Source organism: Silurus meridionalis, chromosome 6 (assembly GCF_014805685.1).
Source record: "Silurus meridionalis isolate SWU-2019-XX chromosome 6, ASM1480568v1, whole genome shotgun sequence".
Lineage (NCBI taxonomy): Eukaryota > Metazoa > Chordata > Actinopteri > Siluriformes > Siluridae > Silurus > Silurus meridionalis.
In genome coordinates, this window is record NC_060889.1 from 13,373,109 (window position 1) to 13,398,472 (window position 25,364).

A 25,364-nucleotide genomic window follows, 5' to 3' on the forward strand; every position below is an offset into this window, starting at 1 on the left:
AAGTTGAATGGAAGGAAAAATTGTGGTAGAAAAAGGTGGACTGCAGCTGGATTCAGTGCTTCAAGAGCCACCACACACCAGGACATGTTTTTTTTTTTATTAGTTTTATGAAGTATTAAAATTTTTTGAGATAGTGAGTTTTTGTTAAATGTGAGCCAAAATCATTTAAATTAAAAGAAATAAACACTTGAAATATCATTCTACTTTTTAATGATATTCTAATTTATTGAAATGCACCTGCATATCCTATTGTCTTTTAAATTAACCTTTAAAGTTGCACTGGAGATTCCCCCTTACTGAACTCTAAATTTAGAACCTATTCAGTACAATCACAGACAACCTTTGACATCACCTCAATTAAAGGTAACCAAATCAATGAGCTGTTTAACTGCAATTCAACTAGACTAGTTAGGCTGTAACTGTTTTGTTGCTACACACATTATAATAAACTACATACTATAAATTATTATATTATGTAAGCTAAACAAACTATTGTTGCTCTATGCGTATACGTATAGCAGGCAACATAGTAAAACCGAAGTAATATACAGTTATTAGCCTATTTCATCAAATGAAGTAGCCTTTACTATCCTCATAGTGAGATTCCTATTTTTTTCTCTTAATTGGGCTCCTGAGGGTTTAGACCTTTTTTTGTTATGCATAATTTTAATTTGTGTTCAGCTCTCCTTACTGACGTGACTTCACCCAACCTCCACCTCTCCTTTCTGAGTGAATGAGTGAGGGAACTTCTCTCGGTGGTGGGTGCACACTCCGAGTCCCGACCAGGTTCATTCACCGTGATAATTGTAATTGTAAATAAAAAGGAAAAATGACTGATTTTGCGAAATGTAACTGAGTAAAAAGTAAGATATTTGACTTTGAAATGTAGTGAAGTTAAAGTGAAAGACTCGAACGGAAATACTTAAGTACTTATACACGAAAAAACTACTTAAGTACAGTAACAAATTACATTTACTTCGTTAATGTCCACCACTGATTTTTGTCATTTGATAAGGTTAATCTTGATGCTTCTACCTGACATGATGTATGTGGGTGATGCAGCTGTGGCTGCAGTGAAAGGAGACTTGCTGAATTGTGTTCATTGGGTTTCTAGTTTAGTAATGCCTCTCTATGATGCAGTGCTGCAATACTGCGTTTCTGTGTAAAATGTATGGTTTCTATACCCGTGGCTTAATAATGATGGTATTAAGGGATGGATTGGTTCAGCTAGGACACCACTGAAGGACTAGGTGTAAAATGCGTGATGTTTTGGTACTCAAAGATACGAGGCCTGTACTGCAGTTTCTGACTGTGTTTCTGCAGTACTGTCTGTTGCTCTATAGATGGTGCAACTGCAATAAGTAATAAACAAATAAACAAAAAAAAGAACATTTAACAACAAAAAAATAAAAAAATCAAGCAGATATAGAATGTACGTTATTATTTATTTATCAGAATTTTATACTAATATATAGAGTTTAACTATAAGATACTTTTGTTTCAGCTCTTACGTTAGCAAGCTTGCACCGGAAGAGGAACTTAGAAGTTCAGTGTGACAACGGATGTAGTTGCACGCCTCTCAAAAACAAGTCAAAGCTACACCAAGCAGATTACTACACCCTAAAAATATTGTTAGTCGTGTGTTTGAGGAGGTAACGACCATTCGTAGTTCTTTTAGAGCTTTCCAAGAAACCGAAGGTAAGTTCTCATGCTCGGTTATTAGTATGTATTAATTGTTTTGTGACAAATCGCACGGTTAGCTCTGAGCTGGAGTTACATGTGTGTTCTGTAGCTGTCTAGTTTTTCTTTGTCTCATAAATGTCATTTATAAGGTTTGGTGATGAACAATGGCACGAGTATTGTATGCTGTGTCAAATATATATAAAGTGTGTGGCTGTAGTGAAGAGAGTAAATAATGTTTTGTGTGTGTGTGTGTGTGTGTGTGTGTGTGTGTGTGTGTGTGTGTGTTTGGTGTTTAGCTGGCCCCTCCGCTCCCCATCACCATGCCTGCTCTGTTGGAGAGACCGAAACTGTCCAACGCCATGGCCAGAGCCTTACACAAACACATCATGAGGGAGAGAGAGCGCAAGAGACAAGGTACAGCATGCAGGATCAGCTGATTGCTTTCTCCTCCTACACGCCTACAGTGTTCAATAACAAACAAAACCTTCAAATGTATCTGCGTTGGTCCAGCATACAATATTGCCTAATCATACGAAGTGGTATCAAAAAGTTTCCAAAGAAGGTACTTTATTTAACTACGTTTACACACTATCACCTTCAAAATAGTCCCCTTGCACAGCGATACAGCGCTTCCAGCACTTCTAGATGTGTCCTGGAAGTCTTTTTTTCGAAGTCTGTCAAGCACCTTCTGCTATTCGTGATGGATCTCTGCTATGGTGTCAAAACAGTGACCTTCGAGCCAGATATTTACCTTCAGGAAGGGGGCCAAATCTAGGGTGGGTGCGTAAGTGAGAGACTAATGCGTGAGGAGAGCTCAGAGTGCACACGTGCTCAGAATAGCACTAGTTGTACAGCTCCTGATGTACACAGGACGATGTATTTTGCCACACTAACTTATGAAGGTGAGTGCTCCCTGTGAATGTGCATGCAGCCTTGTACTGCCATCTGCCAAAACTAGTCTCGAAACTACTACCTCGTACTTTAAGGGCTATGCACAGAATCTCTCTGACCAGGGTTGTCTGGTCTCAGCCAAAACGTCCAACACAACTTCATCTCCAAAGCCATGCCCCATGCTTGGGAGATACTATGCTATATGATAGAATAGTGACTATATATTTATATTTATAAAATAGATAAAAATGCATAAGCATTTCTTTTCAATTGGGTCACTTCATGCCCGGTTACTTAATATAACGATGCACTGATTTCTCTTAAACCTGTGCAAAACAATGACCAAAAGATCTGTAATGTCTGTATAGCTTCCACTACAAGATTATAACACATCATAGACATGCTGTGTGTCAGCATTTAGACTTTACCTTTGTTTCACTACATTGTTTGCTGTAAAATACGAACACAGATTAGTCTGAAAACCCAATCCACAAACTTACTTTTCCACCTGCATCCTTATCTAAACCTAAAAACTAGTCCAATCTGGTCTTATCCCATTTCACTAGCAACCCTGCTTCGAAAATATCCTGAGGTATGAACTCACAACTGCCGACGGTTTGATCTTGAATTTAGAGAGGTAAATGTACGATTGATCTTTATTTACAGAGGAAGAAGAAGTGGACAAAATGATGGAGCAGAAGATGAAAGAGGAAGAAGAGCGGAAAAGGACAAAAGAGATGGAGGAAAGAATGTCACTGGAGGAAACAAAAGAGCAGGTGAGGGAGTTCAAAGTGGAATTAGTTACTACCTTGGTTGTGTGTGTTTTGTGTGACGCTTTCAGGTTCCAGAGGTACATCTTTTCAGTGTATATAGAAGGGAAAGTGCATGTGATACTGACCAAGACTGGATTTGAAATCTTGTTATTAAAATGGTTTACAGTTTGCTAGAATCTATTGTTTCTATCTTGAAATAACTGAGCTGTAGGCAAATCAATCAAATATTTTGTCTTACTGTATAAATCAATGCTACAGTGCATAGGGTTTTTTTCTAAACTAAATAAACATAATTATTGAGTCAGTGGACAATGAAATGGGGTTTAATATGAGGTACCTGGGCTGCTGTGAGTCTCCCTGATGATTATGTAATAGTTAGAATTAATACATGAAATAAGACTGATTACAAAGTAAAAGGCAGGAGTTAAAGACAGCGAGACAACTGAAGATTCTGATTATAAGTGCGATAAGTGTTTTTTTCCTGGCCGAGCATTTAAGGCATTTGTTTTCTGATTTTAGGGGTGATTTTTGATTAAGTGGTGGCGATCTGATTCAAGCTCATTATGGACTTTGTGTTCTTACTCAGTTGTTCAGTTTTTGACCTCGAGAACACGATAGCTAGCCAGTTCAATAGACAGGGGGTGTTGGTGAATTTCTTCATATCGTTTGTATTCCAGTCTAAGTTATATTAGGTGAGGGTGCTCAATCCTCTAGTGTAGGATTTTTTTACTGCATTTTAGCTGTAGAGCTAAGGCACAATTACACAATTGTCTGAAAGTAACACAAAGACCTAACAGTTATATAGCTTCAAGATGAGCCCCTCTCAGTGACTAATTTGATAGTGTCATTATTTAGGCATTATACTATTATACTCTTTAGGTATATTATTTAGTGTGACTTATGTGGTTTGAGATCATGAATTCTCCCTGAATGTGTTTTTTGGCACTCCTTGCACACTTTCAACTCACTGAGGAAGAGTACAACACTACACGTTATACAATGTTCCTCCACAAATAGATTCACAAGCAATTTATTTTTTATTTTTTCCAGAAACGAGTTCCGTAATCTGTAGCAGCTTTGTCATTATTTTCATAGACTAAAAAGAATTCTCATAAAGCGCCAATAAAAACGCAGCTGCTCTATAAGTATACTCACTGAGCACATTTCCAGAGAATATTTAGTTTGTTGCAATTGAGAAAAGTCTTTTGTTATACGTTCAGAAAATGATGGCTGTTGCCAAAAGCATTGCTCAAGCATAGGACACGTGTTTAAAGACCAAAAAGTTGCTTGTATAGCAAAGTGTGTGTTGCCTTTCAGGTTCAGAAGATGGGGGAGAAACTGCAGGGTTTGCAGGAGGAGAAACATCAACTGTTCCTGCAACTTAAAAAAGTCCTTCACGAGGAGGAGAAGCGTCGAAGGAAGGAGCAAAGGTGTGTGAGAAATTGTGTGTAGTTTGATTTGCCGTGCGAGATTTAACAGTGTCATTCTTTTGTGCTGCATGTTTAGAGGATACTTCATATTTAATTACTTGGGTCCCTAATGTACACTTCCTCTCTTTGGCAGTGATATTACAACACTGACTTCAGCCAGTTACCAATCCAGTTTACCTCTGCATTCAGGACAGCACCTTCTCAGCTTGCAAGGTGAGGTTTAGTGATCCTTTGGTGCTTCTTCTGCCTGTAAAAGAGTCATTGGTGTTGGTCACACTCTTTGACTCTTGACTACGGATGATGGTGTATAGTTTTATTATTTAAATGTTGTATATGTTGCTGTCTTTCAGGCAGTCCTGTGAGTCACAGCAGGCCTGGAAGTCTGTTGGCAGAACGTGGTAAACAGTTGTTTCAGACACCTGGTATCCCAGTGAGTACGATTTGTGTAGCCTTTTATTTATTATACTGCTGGTTTCAGTCTGTGAGCGATCATTGTTTGTGTTCATTAGGGCCGTCACTTCCCCGGACAACCTGCTTTCACTTCAGGCTCTGCTGAGCATGCTCAGTTTGCAGCCAACCCTGCGGTTCATGAGGCATATGCAGTCACGCAGACTCAGCATCCTTCCTCCTATGGCCCAGCCGCATCAGTCCCCATCAGCTTTTCGGGAACGCAGCTCAGAGCCGGTATGTTTGTAAAAAAAAAAAAAAAAAAAAGCCACTTACAGAAAAATCTAGGTTTTAAAGTGGTAAAAACTTCAAAAATTGAGCATTATTCTCCCTCACACTTATATATAATTGTTTCCAAATGGTGGCAGTGGTAAAAAATGTGTGTGTGTGTGTGTGTGTGTGTGTATACAGTACAGACCAAAAGTTTGGACACACCTTCTCATTCAAAGAGTTTTCTTTATTTTCATGACTATGAAAATTGTAGATTCACACTGAAGGCATCAAAACTATGAATTAACACGTGGAATTATATACATAACAAAAAAGTGTGAAACAACTGAAAAATGTCATATTCTAGGTTCTTCAAAGTAGCCACCTTTTGCTTTGATTACTGCTTTGCACACTCTTGGCATTCTCTTGATGAGCTTCAAGAGGTAGTCACCTGAAATGGTCTTCCAACAGTCTTGAAGGAGTTCCCAGTGATGCTTAGCACTTGTTGGCCCTTTTTCCTTCACTCTGCGGTCCAGCTCACCCTTAAACCATCTCGACTGGGTTCAGGTCCGGTGACTGTGGAGGCCAGGTCATCTGGCGCAGCACCCCATCACTCTCCTTCTTGGTCAAATAGCCCTTACACAGCCTGGAGGTGTGTTTGGGGTCATTGTCCTGTTGAAAAATAAATGATGGTCCAACTAAACGCAAACCGGATGGAATAGCATGCCGCTGCAAGATGCTGTGGTAGCCATGCTGGTTCAGTATGCCTTCAATTTTGAATAAATCCCCAACAGTGTCACCAGCAAAGCACCCCCACACCATCACACCTCCTCCTCCATGCTTCACGGTGGGAACCAGGCATGTAGAGTCCATCCGTTCAAGACACGGTGGTTGGAACCAAAGATCTCAAATTTGGACTCATCAGACCAAAGCACAGATTTCCACTGGTCTAATGTCCATTCCTTGTGTTCTTTAGCCCAAACAAGTCTCTTCTGCTTGTTGCCTTTCTTTAGCAGTGGTTTCCTAGCAGATATTCTACCATGAAGGCCTGATTCACACAGTCTCCTCTTAACAGTTGTTGTAGAGATGTGTCTGCTGCTAGAACTCTGTGTGCCATTGACCTGGTCTCTAATCTGAGCTGCTGTTAACCTGCGATTTCTGAGGCTGGTGACTCGGATGAACTTATCCTCCGCAGCAGAGGTGACTCTTGGTCTTCCTTTCCTGGGGCGGTCCGCATGTGAGCCAGTTTCTTTGTAGCGCTTGATGGTTTTTGTGACTGCACTTGGGGACACTTTCAGTAGGACTATCAGCTGTGTATCCACCTGACTCCTGCACAACACAACTGATGGTCCCAACCCCATTTATAAGGCAAGAAATCACACTTATTAAACCTGACAGGGCACACCTGTGAAGTGAAAACCATTTCAGGTGACTACCTCTTGAAGCTCATCAAGAGAATGCCAAGAGTGTGCAAAGCAGTAATCAAAGCAAAAGGTGGCTACTTTGAAGAACCTACAATATGACACATTTTCAGTTGTTTCACACTTTTTTGTTATGTATATAATTCCACGTGTTAATTCATAGTTTTGATGCCTTCAGTGTGAATCTACAATTTTCATAGTCATGAAAATAAAGAAAACTCTTTGAATGAGAAGGTGTGTCCAAACTTTTGGTCTATACTGTGTGTGCGTGCGTGCGTGCGTGCGTGCGTGCGTGCGTGCGTGCGTGCGTGCGTGCGTGCGTGCGTGTGTATATACACACATTTACATCCATATTAATGTCTGAGCTTGCAAAAATTTAAGCCTACTGAAAGTAAGTGACAATGCAGAACTCAATTTGATCAAGGGATATTTGTCTGTAAATACAGTATCCCCAGCAACACTAATAAGAAGTAATTAAATGGCATTAACTTACCAGGCATGTCACATGATCTGGCTTCTCTGTTTGTTTACTTTCTAATGCAAACACCTTAAATACATATTTCAGTTAATGAGTTGCTGCTATTCTTAGCCAATAGTTCGCACATTGGCATATAATGCGAATAAGCAGTCGCACATGCAACACTTTCTTACACTACTGTTGTGTGCATAATGAGACTCCTAGCAAATTGTTTTCTTATCCACTAGAGTTGGTATGGTAATATGGATGCAGTGAAGTATTTTATCCCTTGTTTCAGCTATAGTTCAGCTTTGGGGTTTGTACAGCGTTTGTATGCACTACAGACACATACGGGGGATCAGAATCAGATCTGGCGACTGAAGAGACGTGCTTTGTTTTATAGAGTGTTATCACATTTAAAGTAACCATTACAAGGTGGAATTGTGGCCATAAATGGATACTCACTTTCAGCAACCATACTCTGATAGGTTATCACATTCGAACCATCCTGGATCGGTTTTAAAGAGCCAAAAAAACCATTTCCCACACCATTATACCAGACTGAACTTTTAACACAAGACAGGCTAGGTTCATGGATTTAGGATGTGGATGCCAAATTCTGACCCTAAGATTTGTGTAGAGTGGAGAAGACTGCATTTTATTAATCCACAAGAGGAACATTGTAACAGAAATCACAAGTCTTGACAAGGTGATTGTCCAGTCATGGTTTACTTGAGCCCACTGTAGCTTGGCAGACAGGAGTGATACCTGTTGTGATCTTTTGCTGTTGTAGTTTATCTGCCTCAAGGTTGGATGTGTTGCACATTCTGATATGCTTCTTAAAAAAAAAAAGTTATTTTCTTCACCATAGACTTCCTGTCAGCCTGAAACTATGTGGTCATTCTCCTACGATCTCTTGTCAACTTCATCAACTGTTTTCTCCAAAGTATTGCTGCTCACTGGGTGTATTTGTACCTTTTCCCTAAAGGTGCTTCACCATACCAGACCATGCCGTATCTGTCCCATCAGCCACAGGGTTACGCTGTCCACAGCCACTTTGCTTCCCAGCCAGGTAAAGACTTATTTTCTTATATGATATTTTTTGCTGAATGTGTATTGCTAGGTGTTAAAATCTCCTGGTTTTCTGCTTATCACTAAGTAATGAACGATCCTACATGCTTTATTCACTGTTTACTCACTTATTTTTGACTATGGCAGGATTTCTCCCCAGTGCCAGTATACCCCTTCAGAAGCAGCTGGAACATGCCAATCAGCAGTCTGGTTTCACTGACTCGGTAAAAAAAAAAAAACGTTTTATTTCAGGTTGCAGTTTCTTCTTATAAACCTACTTGCACCAAAGAATGAAATGGTGGTGGAACCTTTGCATACGCTTGTGGTGCCTGTATAAATGACTGACACAGTGTGAGTTTTGTTCTAACCCAACCTATGCACACACTCACAAGGCAAGCTGAGGCTTGCCATTAACTGTCCTTATAGATTTTTTTAAGAGCCATTTCATACAGTCCTGGTTGTGAACTGCTCAACGCTGGTCTGAATAGTTTTTACGCATTAGCATGTACCATACATTCGAGCAGTGAGGAGCTTTTCTGTTAGAAAGCAAAAAGTCCTAATCAACTTAAATGCCTAAAATCTTGACAAACTTAAAGCCAGTGTAACAGAGTGCAATAGGTGCTACATATACATATGAAATTTGCATACACTGCTTGACAAGCGAGGTATGTCTACATATTTAGGTGTGTGTGTATTACAGGGTGCCCTGAGGCCTATACATGCACAGGCTCTTCATGTAAGTGCTGCAGGTCTGCTGCCTACACCTTCACTGGCTGTTCAGATTCCTAATGCAAAGGTGAGCTCACTGAGCAATATGTTTTATCTCAGTGAACTCTTTAAATAATGTTCTATCTCTAGTTACTATTTAAATAACTTTTAAAATGATTTAACATCATTTGTGTAACACACTAAAATTGCATTAAAGTTCTCTTAACTCGCACCTAGCTATGGATTACCTCGTGCATACTGTGGTCTTTTGCCAGCACCTCAATTTTTTGTTAGTGATTTATATATATATATATATATATATATATATATATATATATATATATATATATATATATATATATATAAATAATATATACACACACACACACACACACACACATTTAGAATTCTGTCCAGTGTAAATTCACATATAGACGAAGTAATGAGATTTAGTTTTAGAATTAGTTTTAATAAATATATTTTTTTCTACACAAAGGTTTTTCATTAAATTTCTTATTAACATGATCATCGAATTCCTCTTGTGCCTCGACCCATTCCCATTCATCAGTATATATAAATTGACACTCAAATATCATTCCTTTAGCTCAGTAAGGTGATAAGAAAATGGTTATTTATAGCTGTCTCACTCTGACTGACTGTATGTTACCTTGGTTTTATTTCTAGATATAAATCATTTGGATGCATTTTACTTGCTAAACACTAATGTTTCTGTGTGCATTTGTCAGGCTCTGAGCTCTCCTCAGCCAGCTCCCCGTCACGCTTTCCTCTCCCACCCACAAGCTGGACAAAGATTCTATCACCATAGCAAGTAACCAAAAGCAGACCACATAAACAAAATGTTTAAATTTTTTTTCCCCCTGTGGACCTGTAACCAAAATGCCCATCACAGAGAGGGGGAAATAATGTTTATAACTGTACAGGTCTGATTTCTGTGTCTCTAAAATGTAAATACACTTTTCATATAGATATTTTGTGGCTTCTCTTAAAAACATTAAGTGCAAGAACTTGCTCAATAGTTTTTTCTTTTGTATAATGGATACATTTGTTGTCAAAAGTAAATAAACATGGATTAAAGACATCTGTTCAAGTGTGATAGAATTGTCCAATTTTGTTCAGACAAAATAAATGCATTAAAGCAGGAACTGTGTTTTACATTTCCTGTACGTATTTTCATACGGACATGACTTGTAAAAATAGATGCCAATTGGAAAGATTTACCTAAACAGACGTTTATTAGCACTGTAGAAGTTCCAGTTGTTTTTACACCATTATATTTGATAAACATGCCTAGTAATTCTTAATTTTGGAATTTTTTATTTTTTTTTACGTGTCTTTCCCTTGTTCTCTGCTGTCGCCTTCCCAAAAAAAAAAAAAAAAAAGCTTCATGTACGATCAGGCCAAGATCAATGACAACCTGAGGGAAAATTTGAAAAAGATGGCTTCTCCCACAGTAAAACATCTTGTAGTTAAAAAAAAATGATTTAGATTTAATGGGAGGCTGCTCTGAGTATTAAAGACAAGGTTTTAAAAGGAATCCCACATGCACAAAGATTCTTAAATCAATTCGCAATTGTAAAAAGTGCAAGATGTCTCTGTAAGTGCTCATTTCGAGGAAAGCAAAAACACCTGAGACCTTGCAATCTAGCCTAGCCTGTTCATGGAGAGAAAGATAAATGTACTAAACCACGCCTTGGCCTTTAGCACGGCAAATAAAGAGCCCCAAATCATCAATTATCAATGAATGATCACTAACATGATTATAGTGACTTAATAATCTCTACATAATATTACACTACCAATCTTTGTGCATTTTTCTGTAGCAGCTCCTTAATTTAAATAGTGTGTGCTAAAAGAGCCTAACTCCCCCCCCCTAAGAAAAATGGCACATGACCCAACTAACATGTAAACCTAAATTGGCTTGAGCAGTTTTTTTTTTTTAACCCTCTCAGATATTAACCACCTCTGCCTGAAAGCCTCACCCATGTTCCCCCCATCTCCTGTGTTCTTACAATGCTTGCTTTCTGCAAAGGTAAATGAAGAATGTATATTTCAGTTAACTAGATTTATTAGGGCTGTCACCTAAATATTTCATCTGAAAATTTACAGAAATAACACTTTTCCTACCAGAAGACCATACATTAAGACATACACCATGCAGATGGTTTTCACACTGGGGTTAAGATTATATCATATTTAATATGGAAATGTTTGTTTCCTGTATTTTTGGGTTCTGGATAATTACATTTTTTCTTTTCCAATCACTCGCTTTACTGTTCTTCACTTCCAATATGTCTACAATTCTATTTGATAGAAAGCCAAAGTACATTTCCTTCAAACTAAGATTATTCTGTCTATTTATTTGAATGCAGTTTGAATATCTTTTTTCTATTAACGCAAATATTTTGCTTGTTAAGAGTTTCAGTATTCCTGTACAACGCCAGCATACACTGTGTTGCAATAACGAATGCCCAGCAGACACAAACAGAAAAAGGCAACATGTAGGTGCTCATTTTAATATTAGGGTATGAGAATCTCTTGGTTTAATACAGCTGTTTATCACAGTCAGGGTACAAACAAAAGTTTTGCTTAGGTAATATGAAAGTAAAAAGAACTTATTTCAACACCAAGTTCAGATACGAGTCAGCGTAAAAAGCTGAACCCACAGGGACAGGGGGATTCACCAAATTAAAATCATCACTGGAGTATAGCCTCTTTTATAAGGTGGTAAGAGAATGACAATTGTACATCGTGGTTCTCTCCAAGCCAGAGAATGTACAGAGACAGAAATCATTGCCTGCTACCACACTCCCCCAGTGTTCCATTTCTTCTTTGCTTAGGAACAGAATGACTCCCTTACCAATGATCTTATACAGACAATTCATTTTAAGACTACAGTTTCCAACATTTGGTGAAACCATTACTCTAATCTGATTCTTTTATGTGCCCAATGCTTAAAAAAATGTGTAAACAGGAAAATCTTTTAACTAAATACACCCGTTTAACTCAGTATCAGGATGGCTGCCCCATCTTCAATATTTTGACTACCAGAAGATAAAGGAATAGGTGAAGAGAGAAGAGACCACACTACAGCTATTGCAGTCTCGTCTTTCACCACAGTGCCCATATTAGTACTGGCTTCTGCACACCAATTGAAAATGGGGAAAAATTGTGGTAAATGGGACAAATGCAAATATATATTAAAAAAAAAAGGAAATCAAAGAACAAGTCAAAGACAAAATGAGAACAGACACTCATTTTAGTATAATACATATGATGTGCCTTTACAGTTCCCAAAGCTAAAGAGCTCATGTGTCATTCTGCCTTTTTTTTCCTCTAATATATACATTCAAAATATTGTTGATTAATGTATATTCAGTGTATTTACAGAGATATTTCATTTGCCATGATTTCCAATTATTTATTTTTTTCCTTCAATTTTTTTTCAACCCAAACAAGTACATAAAGGGGAAAAGAACAAAGAATTAAAAAAAAGAGAAAAAAAAAAAAAAAACAGGGGGAATAGCATTGCTGAGGCATAATTCTCTCCTTCTGTCCAGGTCCAGTGCATCTTGCCAATACCTGAGAGAAAGTGAGAAAGGGAAGGGACAGGAAGAACAGGCAGGAGTAAGGGAGCAAGTCAGAATGGGGAAGAAAAAAAAAACAAAAAAAAACCTAAACTAAACAAAAGGGGTTGAATACAACTAAGGGAGGTGAGGGGATGAAAAGATAGAAATGTATATAAAAGAGGGAAATGTATAATTAAGAAATCAGAGGGAAAGGAAAATGGATAGCATGAGTAACTAGAATGATCAAAAATAGTTTTAACTCTGCAATATAAATCCAGAATGACTTCTTGACAGGATAATTGTCCACGTTTTGGATTTCTGATGAGATTTTTCTGGGAAAGGTTTTAGAAATGGACGCATATGCGATCATCAATCAGATGTTTGAACAAATGGTTTATAACTCTGTGCACACACTTGCTGTGGCTACAGAGATCATTCTAATATTCATGCCTAATATACCAGAGATTAAGGGTTAATAGGTTCTATATAGCAGCAGCCAAGATGCTTTTTTTTTTTTTTTTTAACAATTAACCCCACCAAGATAAAACAAATGTAATACAGGCAGTACAAAATACAGAACATACATAACATCCTATGTACAATTTGTTCATCCATCATAAGTGTTATGGTGTACAGAACAATGTAAAATACATAGAATGTATCTTTTACCATCTTTGTTACTAGGGTGGTCATGCAAGCACCAGTGTGCAAAGAGCAAACCATTTTCCTGTTTTGTTTTAATAGTGAGGTTTGTACATTGTGTTGTATAGTTGTAGATCCCCAGAATACGAATATGTTGAGTGAACACACTGAAAAGTTTTTGAACTAAATAGTATATTTTATTGATTTCACCACATGGATAATTATTTGCGTGGAAAAAAAAATTAACTGCTGGAATAGAACGTAAACACTTGGATTAGTGCTTTGCTGTTGGCACACTAGCGTAGCACAGTTACTCTCTAGCAGGTGAGCATGCATACACACACAGACACGAGAGCCCCGTGTACCTGCTGCGTTTTATTTAGTCATGGCTTTAATGGCCACTGCAGCCTCCTCATTCATTGCAGACAGGACACTGATCTGAAAAACAAGAAGCAAAGGGAACAATTAGTCCAGAGTTACATAAATGCACTCGTAAAAGACGTGCGGCTAAAAGTAGAGCAGAGTCAAAAGGTATTTACCAGGATCTCCTCTCCAGCATCATACTTGCTCTCAATCTCTTTACCCAGGTCTCCCTCAGGCATTTTCAGGTCTTCTCTGACCTCACCACTGTCCTGGAGCAGGGACAGGTAGCCATCTGTGATGCCAATCAACTGTGGATAGAAGTAGAATTCGAAAAGAGTGCAAGACATTTTTAAAACATCGCAAATGGCAATATGTCAAAAAACCCAACATGTGCAGATCTCTCTGGCCATTGATCAGTGGTTTCAGATGTTCACTACCTGATAGTCCATTCTCTTGATGTTGGGGACATCCATATTGTGAGTTGAGGGACAGATATCTTCATATTTTTTGCCAGTGAAAATGTCGATGCCAATCATGTGGACCTTTAAACAAAAACACAAGAGTTAATAAACTTCATTTCGATCTAAAATCCTTTTGTATCTTTTGATGAGCTGCATGGTGTCAACACTAACTATTCAGTAACAGTGCACACAATAAGATGCATTTCATTAATTACATTCTGAAAGCCGAGGCACCTAGAATCTAAAAGCTATTAGTTTTATCTATTCACTACGAGCAGTCACCTTTGCATGTCCATGTTTGCCAGTTTTGGAAGTTGACATCTCCACGATCTTGCATGGTCGACCCTTCAGCACCACAAAGCCGTTCTTGCGCAGGGCAGAACACTGCATGGGGTAAGTGGTGGAAGCCCCAGCATCACCTGTCGTGAAGTCCAAATCTGCATCTGCCATTTTAAATCCTGAGGGCAGAGAAGCATGAAACTACATTCAGTTCCTAGGTTAGAGTTGATGCTCATCATGCTGGTAGAAGAACGTTCCAAGAAAGTGGGAACTTCGCCAAACTGCATATAATAACGGTGTTTTTAAAGATGCGTCATTGCAACTTTTTGGGAGTCTCGTTTTTAATTTTTTTGTTAGGTTAAATAAATGAAAAGATATACAATGGAATATTTATGTGTGTATATAGTATTCCATCTGGCATGCTCACACACCAGTGCTAAATTAGGTAACAGCCCTGGCACCTGTTAGCCATGCTGCTGCAGGGATCCTTAAAACTACACCTTTTCTCAAAACCAATGTAAATAAACGATTGTTTAGAGAAATCTGTGTGGTCTCGGGTTTTGGTTGCTAGCAGGCAGTGCTGAGAGTGAATAATGCCTGCAGTGGCGGTGCATGTCGGGCGCGCACGCGCTCACGTGGAAGGGCCCAAACGTCAAGTCATGCTTGTCTCGCACGCGCTCGGCGTGTAAACAGCGTGTTCGCGGGTGTGCGCGGAGCGGCGGTGGTTTTAATTTTTCATAACGATAAATATGATCGTTTGACATTTCGGCCGGTCACGATTTTCCATTTCTTTAGCGGTGGCGGTAATCCACCGGCGCCAGCATGCTAGCATGCTAGTCAGCAGGACTGAAGCGAAGGCCCGCTCGGGCGAGTTACACACACACACACGCGCACACACACTATTGAACAAAGCGGGCTGAACTGAGCCTGGCTTTCATTCACTGCGGCCTACTGCATCACGCTCGAGTCCCGCACAGCGATCAGGCTCACCGCAGCCATTGGACCAGCGAAGGAGCTAAAAGTGAGCGCACAACTTCATCCCGTTAACGCCTATAACGGCTAACACGAGGTGAGCTGTAACGGCGCTAATCCGGGACGCTGCGTGGCCGACCATGGGCTAGTGAGCCCAGTCATTTGAGCTCTCGCCAAATCTCACGCCTAAATCTTCCTACATGTATTTTTTTTTTTACCCCCGGCATGTTTTGCAATTTAGCAAAAAGTTAAAAAGTGAGGCCTAAAGAAATTTTGTTGTCATACCGACATACACATCCCTAAAAAAACACAAGCCAAACCGGAGGGCCTCAGAAAAACCGCTAAAGTAAATCTAGAGTATCAGATCAGGTCTGCGTACAAGACGGGAAAAAAAAGCACGAAAAAGATGCTGTAAATAACCGTGTATTTTAGAGCAGGATGTTAGTGCTGGAAAAAAAAAGCGAGCTCGCGCCATGTTCGCAGGTTATTTCAGTCATTGGACTAGTTTACTTACCTAGCGTGTGATCTTCTCCACCCTACACGTTACGGGGCAAGCCACCAACTGAGTTAGGTCTTGCTGGATGTCTCACTTTTTTCACTACTCGCTTATCTCGGCTGCTCGTGGCTGCGCACTGCCCCTATTTCTGCCTTAAATCAACTCTCTGGACGTTACCGTCATTACAGGCGGTTCTTTTTTCCCTTCTCGTTGCCGACAGCAGCCTTCTGAGCCTTTGACGAGGCAGCACACGCACACAGGTCAGCAGCCGACAAAAGTGTGAGCCCCAAACTCTCGCTAGCTTTTCTCGTTCACTCTCTTTGACTCAGCCTCACATAGCCATGAAACGAACCTCGGCAGTTTCCTCCTCACCGCGCATGCGCGCTCGCCCTTCGCTCTTTAAATTCTAAGGGCCGGGCGGGGCTCGCGCGCGGGGGCCCGTGCACACGCGGGGCGCGCGCCTTTTTTTTTTTTTTTTTTTTTTTTCCTCCTTCTTCTGCCTCGTGGCTGGTTGATCCATTTAGCGGTAAAAAAAACAAATGTATATATTTGTGTATATATTATAGCTATCGCTCACTTCTCAGGTCGAAATGTGATTCATAGTGGTTTGTATTAACTTTATCCGATTTGAATAATCTCAGCCGAGAAGTTCTTGTTTGTCCCCCATTTTATTCTTCCACATGGGTTCCGCTGGATCTCCGGGGCGGAGAGATTACGGCAATGTCGTATTCCCCAAAAACTTTACGGAGCCTGAGATACGCACGCCACGATTCCTCATTTTCGGACATGCGCATTACTGCGGCCATACGCCGAGCACTGTTTTAGCATAGGTGCATATTCAAAATAGTTAATTAGGATGAGATCAAAGGGGAAATTTTCTAAATTAGACTTACTTGTACATCATTTTAAAGACACCCCCCCCCCTTACACACACATATTACCCGATGATTTTCGTATCTGAAATAATGTAAATAATAATAATACTTGTCCTTGACTTGCTTTTACAAACACAAGGAAATAATCAACTATTGAATAATAGCCTAAATGTAGGTCATAAGCCATGGTCATGATCAGCCCAGTGTTGCCGGTCTGTGGTTGTTTGGTTAAATATAGCTGTGTGAAACTTGAGTCTAGCGTACTTTTACTGGTGGAAGGGGGTAGGAGTGAGGGAGGCTAATTTCTCCCTCATGGCTCGGAGTGGATACCAGTTTAACAGATGGCTGTACTGGGCAGCGTAGAGCTAATATCATGTCTTTATTTATTTAATAACACTATCATATCATCAGTGACATTATATATATATATATATATATATATATATATATATATATATATATATATATATATATAATCATGAATTCAGTCTTGAACCTGTAGAAGACCTGAAAACATACCAGGAAATGTACTAATAGTGATAAAGTTTAACATTATCTATACAATGTGTAAAAGATATTGATATTAATACACATGAATCTTCTTCTTCCAGCTTCTCCCATCATCCATCTCCACAGCGGATCATCCATCTCCATACCCCCGTCCTCTACATCTTCCTCTTTCACCCCAACCACCTGAATTTCTTCTCTCACCACATCCATAAACCTCCTCCTTGGTCTTCCTCTTTTCCTTCTTCCTGGTGGCTTATTCCATTATTAAAAACAGTGTTTTGCATAAAGGTATGATAATTATCTTGTCCCAGCAAGCTTAAAAAAAACCTTCTACTACGACACCAATAGTGATGATAAAAATAATAATTATTACAATTATTATTACAATTATTATTATTATTATTATTATTATTATTATTATTATCATTATTATTATACGGTAGAATAAATACTACATATACAGAGGTTTTCTGTTTGTTAGTGTAGTTTTGATGCAAAATTCCGAATATAGTCTCGTCCAATCATCTATAATAATAATAATCATATAATAATCATCTACCTCGAATAACTTCGAGAAGTCCACAAAATCTAAGTTGTTATGAATGCATGTATTAATATAATATATAATATATGAATCCATTCTTGGCACCGCTGCTCGTTGTACTGGTTTTTGAATACGGCAGAGTGAAGCCTACTTTATATTCAGTAATCAATTAAATAAAAATTAGACATAATACACTAAGCTTGCTGAAGAGTTAATAAATGCCGAACCGGTAATGGGCTTTGATCAGCTCCAAATTGATGAGGTGAAGGCGTCGCTGCTGCGCCCGGATTGGTCGGCGGGGGACCAATAGGGACGCGGCTCGCGCGCTCAATCCCGTCGTGGACTCGGGATAAAGCGATTGAGGTGGCGGCTGTGGGGAAGTTATTTGGCGTGTAGGAGGGAGGGGGACAAATGAGCCAAAATGACCGACACAGAAGTGCAAGGCGCTCCTCTGTCAGCCCCGGCGACCGAACCAACTCAGCCCGAGCGGAAAGTGATTGGTAGGAACTTCTCAAACAATTCAGACTCTACGTCCTGCTGCATTAAAAGTAAAGTTAAATAAATAAATCAATGCAACGCCACCCAGGTTAAGACTCGTCTCCGTGTTTACTGGACTGGTTAACACGGCGTGTTTTCTTTAACCTTTTTAAACGTGTGTGTGAGTGAGAGTGTGAGTGAGAGAGAAACTAATGCATTCAGCAAAGTTTTTAAAAGTGGTGTGTAAGTGTGTGTAAGAGTTGGACACCTTCGTGGTGGTGGTGGTGAGCCACATTTCAGGAACACGCAGCATACTTGCACGTGTTGCACGTTTGTTTGTTTTTGTTTATTTTATTCTTTAAAAAAATTTTACACGCCACTGACTAAGTGCGCGTGTGTGTGTGTGTCCAGTGCGCTACTTTTTAATCATGTGTCTAAATGCAATCTATGTTGCATTTGATTTTCTGTTCTTAAAAAAAAAAAAAAAAAAAAGTTGACTCAGGTTTATTTGCTTTCTGTAGCTCAAAGGTGAAACAGGCTCTTATTTATGACAAAATCCCCAAATTATCCCTGACACTATATAGCAAGCTTTCAGAAGTGCAATGCGACATCAAATGCACGCTGTTGAAGTACCATAATGGCGTCTATTGCAGATAACATTTAAGGTGCAAAAAATAAATTAATTCCTGAGCAGCTTGTTGCTTATCTACGTGACCTGAATGTTCTTCAGGCTTCAGTCCGACGCCTGCAGACTTCTTACTGCGCAGGTGTTGAGACACGAGTTCGTGAGCATATAGTATTTTATAGGCAGTAACACATTTTGTTTCAGCAGTTTCTCCTGCTGAGCAGATCACGTTTGAATGCTTGGTGGTGTTTGTGGTGACCTGGAATAGGCTTCAGATGAACGCTGTAGTTCAACAACAAAACATTTACGACACACTCACATGTTATAGTTAATTATTTACACACAGGACCGCAGTCCTCCGTTTGGTACAACATGCCAGATGATTTGTATCTGGATGTGTTTCATGAGGCAAAAGTGTCCGACATTTATTCCAGCCCTTTTTATTTATTTATGCTTTTGCAGCTACTTTAGTGCAAGGAACTGTGAAATGGTTTAATGTACGCAATGGCTATGGCTTCATCAACAGGTAAGTGTGGGAGAAAAACAAACTTTAGTGCTTTAAACAAAACTATATTCATCTTTTGGATGCTGAATTTGGTTAACTATGTGAAAATCTGTTTTTATTTTATTGTAGAAATGACACAAAAGAGGATGTATTTGTCCATCAGGTAAGTGTGTGTGTGTGTGTGTGTGTGTGTGTGTGTGTGTGTGTGTGTGTGTTGGCATGTAACAGTCAAATACAGCATGGTGTCAAAGTACTCTAGGTTCTATTGTAAATAACTAGTTATCAGTCCTGGGATCATCAGAGATGTGCTGAACTCTGACTGCCACATTGAGGCACATGATTGAGTCTAGCAGCATTAACTAAAAATTGCTTTTGTGATGCTCTTAAACAAAAATTCTTATAGCCAAAACAAGCTTCCTGACTACATGATAATGATGTTTGTCCAATAGGTAAGAATTCATTTGGTGACATGTATGTGGTTGAAATGTAACCATCACAATATCAAACCTTTTTTTGTGTGTAGACAGTGAGCTGAATTTTTGCATGTGCTATGAGAATCTAATCGTTTTGATAGTCATAGAAGCACTTCGACTATAGGAGCATTAATATTGTCTCAATGTGTTACTGTCTGAGTACCAGGTGAAGGAGCAAATTCTTGCGTTTTGTGGCGCTACAGTTAAAGCTAGGTGATCGCGCTGAACATCATAGCGAGGGCTCGAATGATGACCTTCTACAATTGAATCTGGAGTATTGGATCCCTTTATGTTGCACTTACTGTTTTTGACCCACAGCCCTGAACCATGCAGTATCATTTAAGTTTATACCATAGCAACCTATGTATTCAGTGCTTTGAGTGGGCTTATTAGAAATCGTTAAAGGTAGTTCACTCTAATGCACCAGGCTTATGTTAAATAATTCATTTTTATGTAATTTCATTGCCTGAACTAAACAAATTTTAATGTAGTTGGAATTATAATGTAAATTTTTAATTATTGATGCGGTTAAGCTCTCTGAATGGAGACATTTCATAGTTATGGAAGATGTTTCCAGTGTTTTTTATTTTTTTTTATTCAAACCTCATTTTATTCAGTTATATTTCAGTTTGGGGTTTCTTATAAGTGAAGGGCATATATTATTAAGGACAGGGTTTTTATCTTTTTTTTTTTTTTTTTTTTTTTTTTTTTTTTTTAAATAACATTTTACTGTAGTAATAGAGGTTTGTGCTATTAAAGAAACAAAAATCTACTTTGAGGTAACGGCAGGTATTACGGAATTGTGTGTGTGTGTACAGTGTGCACAATTATTGGGCAAGTGATTTTTTTTTTGACCATATCATTTTTATACATAATTTCCAAGTCCAAGCTGTATAAACTTGAATGCTTATTGGATTTAAAGCATATCGGGTGATGTGGATTTGTGTAACTAGGGAGGGCGTGGTGTAAGATCAACACCCTATAATCAAGGTGTGCATAATTATTAGGCAGATTGTTCTGCTCAGAAAAAATGGGCCAAAAAAGAGATTTAACTGACTCTGAAAAGTCAAAAATTGTAAAGTCTTTCACAGGGATGCAGCACTCTTGAAATATCTAAGATATTGGGGCGTGATCACAGAACCATCAAACGTTTTGTAGCAAATAGTCAACAGGGTCGCAAGAATCGTGTCGAAGAAAAGACTTGAGAAGAATCAAACATGAAGCTACCAGGAACCCATTATCCTCTGGTGCTGCCTTATTCCACAAATGCAACCTACCTGGAGTGTCAAGAAGTACAAGCTGTTCAGTTCTCAGAGACATGGCCAAGGTAAGAAAGGCTGAAACCCAACCACCTCTGAACAAAACACAAGTTAAAATGTCAAGAATGTGCCAAGAAATATCTGAAGACAGATTTTTAAAATTTTTGTGGACTGATGAGATGAGTGACTCTTGACGGACCAGATGGATGGGCCCATGGTTCAATCAGAAGCTAATGACATGGCCCCCTTCTTCACCTGACTTGAACCCTATTGAGAACCTTTGGGCCCTTCTTAAGCAGGAAATGTACAGTGAAGGTAAACGGTACACCTCTCTGAACAGTGTCTGGGAGGCCGTGGTTGCGGCAGCACAAAAAGTTGATTCTGACCAGATCAAGAAACTGCTGACTTTGTGAATTGAAGGCTTGTGACTGTTAAGAAGGCTGGCTGTATTGGTCACTGAGGTTTTCTTATTGAAATTTCAGAAATGTTTTTGTAAATTGAGTTAGTTTATTATTCTCACTTTAACAGGTGAAAATAGACAAGTGAGATGGAAAAATCTTTTTTTTTTATTTAGTTGCATAATAATTCTGCACACTAATAGTTGCCAAATAATGGTATACATGTAGATATTCTCTTAAAGCCAAAACTTCACTTTTACTACTTAAATGTTCAGGTTTGACAGTTTAACATTTTGGATTGACCAAGAGCACTGTAGATGTACAATAACAAAATCCTTAAAAATACAACTTGCCTAAAAATTGTGCGCACTTTTTTTTTTTTTTTTTTTTTATTATTGTAAGAAATATGCTTGTCTTACTTTAACAGACGGCCATTAAGAAAAACAATCCCAGAAAGTTTCTCAGGAGTGTAGGGGATGGGGAGATTGTGGAGTTTGATGTAGTTGAAGCAGCTAAAGTAAGTGACCTATAACAATACCACAGATTGTCTACATTATGCATATTATTGATCCTGCATTATTATACAGCAGCTTAATTGTCTTGTTTTTTTGTTTGTTTACAAAATAAAAAAATACATAGGGCTCAGAGGCTGCTAATGTGACTGGTCCAGGAGGGGTTCCAGTTAAAGGCAGCCGCTACGCCCCAAACAAACGCAGATTTCGCAGACGCTTCTTTCCTCGTCCTGCACGGTCTGCACAGGATGATGGGAAAGCTGGTGATTCCTCTGCTGGTCCCACTTCTGAGGGGGAGGGACAAAATGGAGCACCCCAACCTGGGCCACGGCGCCGCCGTCAGCGCAGGAGACCAGATTCACAACCGCAAACTGAAGTGAGTGCATGAAAATAAAGCATCCTTTATGTATAATTTTCTGGATGTCTTAGTATTATGGTTTGGTTTAATTTATTCATTCAGAAGCTGTTGAGCAAGTGTTTTTTTTTTTTTTTTTTAAAGGCATTTTTAAAGTGTAGGTTATTTAAAAAAATCCAAATGTGTATAAAAGCTGAGATTAATGTTCATTTTTGAAGGGAGAATCAGCAGGTGAGCAGAAGGAGGTAGCAGATGGTAGCCAACAGAGACCGCCACCAAACAGGTTCAGACCTCGATACCGCAGGTGAGGCTTCATGCATTTTGAAATATTAGTCCCTTTCTTCATGATCCAAGTCATTATCAGGGTATGCCCCAGTGGGTGAACAAGCCACTTTCATTTCTAGAATTCTTTTTTGCGGCAATGTCTTATTGAAATAAGATCTGTGGGTGATTCTCAGGCCTTTCCGTCCTCGTCCACCACCTGGAGAGATTCAGTCAGGCGCTCCTGCAGAGGGCCAGAAGGAAACCTCAAAAGAAGGTCAGAGCAATGGCGAGCAAACTGATGGGCAAGCTCAGAAATCACGTCGACAATTCAGCCGCCGTCGACAAAGAAATTCTGACTCGACAACTTCTAAAGTAAAGTATCACCATTGAGGAGAGGGTTAGAAAAGTCAACTTGGAAAGTCAGTGGGCTGTATAGAGAATATTTGTGTGTGTGTTTGAACACCCAATTTTTGCATGTGTCTAGTGTGCACTGTGGATATTGGGAAATTCCACAATGTTTGTTTCTTGACAGGATGGTGCAGATAAATTGGACAAAGTGGAGCCTGCCTCACCTACTATGCAACCTAAGCCAGCTGATGACAAAACCTCACCGAAACAATCCCAGAAAGCAGATGAGGTAATAAGTATATTTTGATTGCAGGCGTTCCTGTTCTTTCATTGTACTGCACTAGTTTCCACCATACTTGGGCTTATTTATTTAATTTATTTGTACCTTTTTTTTTTTTTTTTTTTTTTTTTAATTAATTAATTCCTTCTGCACCATAAGGCACATTGGGCAGCATGGGCCTGATTGCTTACTTGCCATTTCCATACATTTTTACAGGGTCTGGTTGTTAACTTTAAGCCCACCCTCCTCCTTTTACAGCCAGGCTTGCTGTAATACCCGAGTGATGGTGTTGGATTTAAATTTGCTATTCAAGCTTATCTATTTTTTTTGGTTTATGACTTTTCAAAATGTGGAAAAATCTTCCCTACAGGCTTCTGATTCCATGCCTGTGGCGTGACTTCCATAACCTGGAGGAAGTCTCATGACCCTGGCAAGAGGTGGGACTCTGGGATAAACTGGTTCAATGGTTCCAAGCAATCTAAAATTGTAATGTTCCTATAACAGCTGCAGCTAAAATGCAATGGATGGCTTAGTCTGGTTCAGTTAGTTAAACTTCTACCAATTTCATGAAATGGAATAGTAACTCTTTACCAATGGTAAAGATTTATTTAACATTGTTTAAAAATTAGCAATCAGCCTTATGTTTTCTGATGTACAATTTTAATAAGAAACTTTTCTAAAATGGATTTTGTGTAACTGTAAATTGGGAATTGTCAAATTGACAATTTTTATTAAAATCAAATGACAAACTGTCAGTTTTCAATCAGACCTTGTTTTGAATGCATTTCTTAAGATGAGTTGTAGCCACAAGTGCTGAATGACAGCCAAAACTATTACTTTTATTTAATTGGTACCTCTAATGGTTCTGTTCTTTTATTAGAGGTTAGTTGGGTTGGAATATTATTTCAATGCAGTCCCCTTGACTGTCTTATCAAGGACCAGGCTTATTCAGTTCATACTGAGAACTTTGTTAATTAAAAGCTTAATCCTTTCATGTTCATTCTGTGCTCTGGTCTACAAGTGCTGAATTGAACAAGCAGGCTAGATATAGTTTAATGCTCTGTGGACTGATGTTATATCCATGTTAAATTAGTGTTGCCATGACCATGTAAGAAGTTGCTATTTACATTACAGAATAGTACTAGCACTTTTGCATACAGATAGATAGATATGGTTTTTTTTTTTTTTAATCGGGGGCGGGGGGGTTCAAATTGTGATGTAAATTCTAAATGGTTTGTTTGGCACACGACTCCTGAATGGCTTAATGTCCTATACCCACATTAAGCTTAACCACCTTGCTAAATTGTGCCGCAGAAATATTGAAAATTTTTGGTATGTCTGATTTAAACAAAACGTTATTGACTATTCCATTTGAAATTGTAATCATATCCTTACAATTTTCATAATGCTTTTTGTTTCTCTTGTTTTGTAAAGGTCTCTGGATGAGCTGGGGTGGTGTTTCAGCAAGCCCTCTACTGATGTGCACACTACCCTTCCCTCCTTCATACCTCTTGCCTGAACTCTTTAGTATAGACCCTTCATTTGGTGAGCGAGAGGGAAGAGGAGTGACAAATATATTTTGGACTTGTGTCTTTAAAGGGGGATCTAAAAATAGACTTGCTCAAAAAGCCCAATATATTTACATTGTCTCCCTTTTAATTCAGTGATTTTGGGTGTGAGCAGCTGAAATGAGAACCAGTTTGGCACTTTAAGTTTGGGGGTAAAAACTGAATGTGTGAGGGGTGGTGTGTATAGAGTATGCATCCATCCTTTTACCAGTGGCTAAATGTGGGGAAATGCAATAGGCCTATTCATTTAAAAGATGCAAACTGGTTGTTTCTTATTTTTTCTTTTCTTTTTTTTTTTTTTTTGTTTTTGTTTATTTTGGTTGATTTACTTGGAAGGGATTATGTGCAATGTCATTAAATTGAAATATCTATAAAACCTTGCAGAATAGTCTAATTTCTTGTCAAATGGTGTGCTCTGGTGAGAAGAGGGGATTTGGAAAAACTCATTTGTAAGTGGATTGAAAACATGGAACACAATTT

General features: G+C 38.9%; 3 protein-coding genes across 9 annotated transcripts; 2 read left to right on the forward strand and 1 right to left on the reverse strand.

Annotated features, from left to right (window-relative positions):
• The first annotated feature begins 1,532 nt into the window (after positions 1 to 1,532).
• On the forward strand, positions 1,533 to 12,310 carry LOC124387342 (G protein pathway suppressor 2-like). 3 transcript variants are annotated; one of them, XM_046851638.1, is made up of 11 exons: positions 1,533 to 1,698; positions 1,980 to 2,097; positions 3,241 to 3,350; positions 4,665 to 4,777; positions 4,911 to 4,990; positions 5,128 to 5,207; positions 5,287 to 5,461; positions 8,301 to 8,384; positions 8,531 to 8,607; positions 9,084 to 9,179; positions 9,838 to 12,310. In XM_046851638.1, the coding sequence occupies exons 2-11, from the start codon at positions 2,004 to 2,006 to the stop codon at positions 9,922 to 9,924; spliced, it is 996 nt and encodes a 331-aa protein (XP_046707594.1). In that variant the 5' UTR covers positions 1,533 to 1,698; positions 1,980 to 2,003; the 3' UTR covers positions 9,925 to 12,310. The 3 variants fall into 3 exon arrangements, with proteins under 3 accessions (XP_046707594.1, XP_046707595.1, XP_046707596.1); XM_046851639.1 differs by having other exon boundaries at positions 9,084 to 9,119; XM_046851640.1 differs by lacking the exon at positions 9,084 to 9,179.
• A 206-nt stretch (positions 12,311 to 12,516) lies between these two features.
• On the reverse strand, positions 12,517 to 16,284 carry LOC124387343 (eukaryotic translation initiation factor 5A-1). 3 transcript variants are annotated; one of them, XM_046851644.1, is made up of 6 exons: positions 15,910 to 16,284; positions 14,427 to 14,602; positions 14,121 to 14,225; positions 13,860 to 13,991; positions 13,686 to 13,758; positions 12,517 to 12,691 (listed from the first exon to the last, which is right to left on the reverse strand). In XM_046851644.1, exons 2-5 carry the CDS (start codon positions 14,592 to 14,594, stop codon positions 13,696 to 13,698), a joined length of 468 nt encoding a protein of 155 aa, XP_046707600.1. In that variant the 5' UTR covers positions 14,595 to 14,602; positions 15,910 to 16,284; the 3' UTR covers positions 12,517 to 12,691; positions 13,686 to 13,695. The 3 variants fall into 3 exon arrangements, with proteins under 3 accessions (XP_046707600.1, XP_046707598.1, XP_046707597.1); XM_046851642.1 differs by having other exon boundaries at positions 12,677 to 12,813; XM_046851641.1 differs by lacking the exon at positions 12,517 to 12,691 and having other exon boundaries at positions 13,496 to 13,758; positions 15,910 to 16,282.
• Positions 16,285 to 18,145: 1,861 nt separating this feature from the next.
• Positions 18,146 to 25,260, forward strand: LOC124386844 (Y-box-binding protein 2-A-like). Of its 3 annotated transcripts, none has more exons than XM_046850831.1 (10): positions 18,146 to 18,320; positions 19,385 to 19,448; positions 19,557 to 19,590; positions 21,985 to 22,074; positions 22,197 to 22,445; positions 22,643 to 22,728; positions 22,883 to 23,060; positions 23,221 to 23,328; positions 23,687 to 23,753; positions 24,751 to 25,260. In XM_046850831.1, exons 1-9 carry the CDS (start codon positions 18,242 to 18,244, stop codon positions 23,711 to 23,713), a joined length of 915 nt encoding a protein of 304 aa, XP_046706787.1. In that variant the 5' UTR covers positions 18,146 to 18,241; the 3' UTR covers positions 23,714 to 23,753; positions 24,751 to 25,260. The 3 variants fall into 3 exon arrangements, with proteins under 3 accessions (XP_046706787.1, XP_046706789.1, XP_046706788.1); XM_046850832.1 differs by having other exon boundaries at positions 18,149 to 18,320; positions 23,221 to 23,325; XM_046850833.1 differs by lacking the exon at positions 23,687 to 23,753 and having other exon boundaries at positions 18,147 to 18,320; positions 23,221 to 23,325.
• The last annotated feature ends 104 nt before the right edge of the window (positions 25,261 to 25,364 follow it).

Coding starts and splice junctions, on each gene's coding strand:
- LOC124387343 (XM_046851644.1), bottom strand. CDS start 14,594: ATGGCAGATGCAGATTTGGACTTCACGACAGGTGATGCTGGGGCTTCC. Junction 14,226..14,426: donor GCAAACATGGACATGCAAAG/GTGACTGCTCGT, acceptor TTTTGTTTAAAG/GTCCACATGATTGGCATCGA. Junction 13,992..14,120: donor TCAAGAGAATGGACTATCAG/GTAGTGAACATC, acceptor TTCTATCCACAG/TTGATTGGCATCACAGATGG.
- LOC124387342 (XM_046851638.1), top strand. CDS start 2,004: ATGCCTGCTCTGTTGGAGAGACCGAAACTGTCCAACGCCATGGCCAGA. Junction 2,098..3,240: donor GAGAGAGCGCAAGAGACAAG/GTACAGCATGCA, acceptor CTTTATTTACAG/AGGAAGAAGAAGTGGACAAA. Junction 4,991..5,127: donor GCACCTTCTCAGCTTGCAAG/GTGAGGTTTAGT, acceptor GCTGTCTTTCAG/GCAGTCCTGTGAGTCACAGC.
- LOC124386844 (XM_046850831.1), top strand. CDS start 18,242: ATGACCGACACAGAAGTGCAAGGCGCTCCTCTGTCAGCCCCGGCGACC. Junction 18,321..19,384: donor GCCCGAGCGGAAAGTGATTG/GTAGGAACTTCT, acceptor ATGCTTTTGCAG/CTACTTTAGTGCAAGGAACT. Junction 19,449..19,556: donor GGCTATGGCTTCATCAACAG/GTAAGTGTGGGA, acceptor ATTTTATTGTAG/AAATGACACAAAAGAGGATG.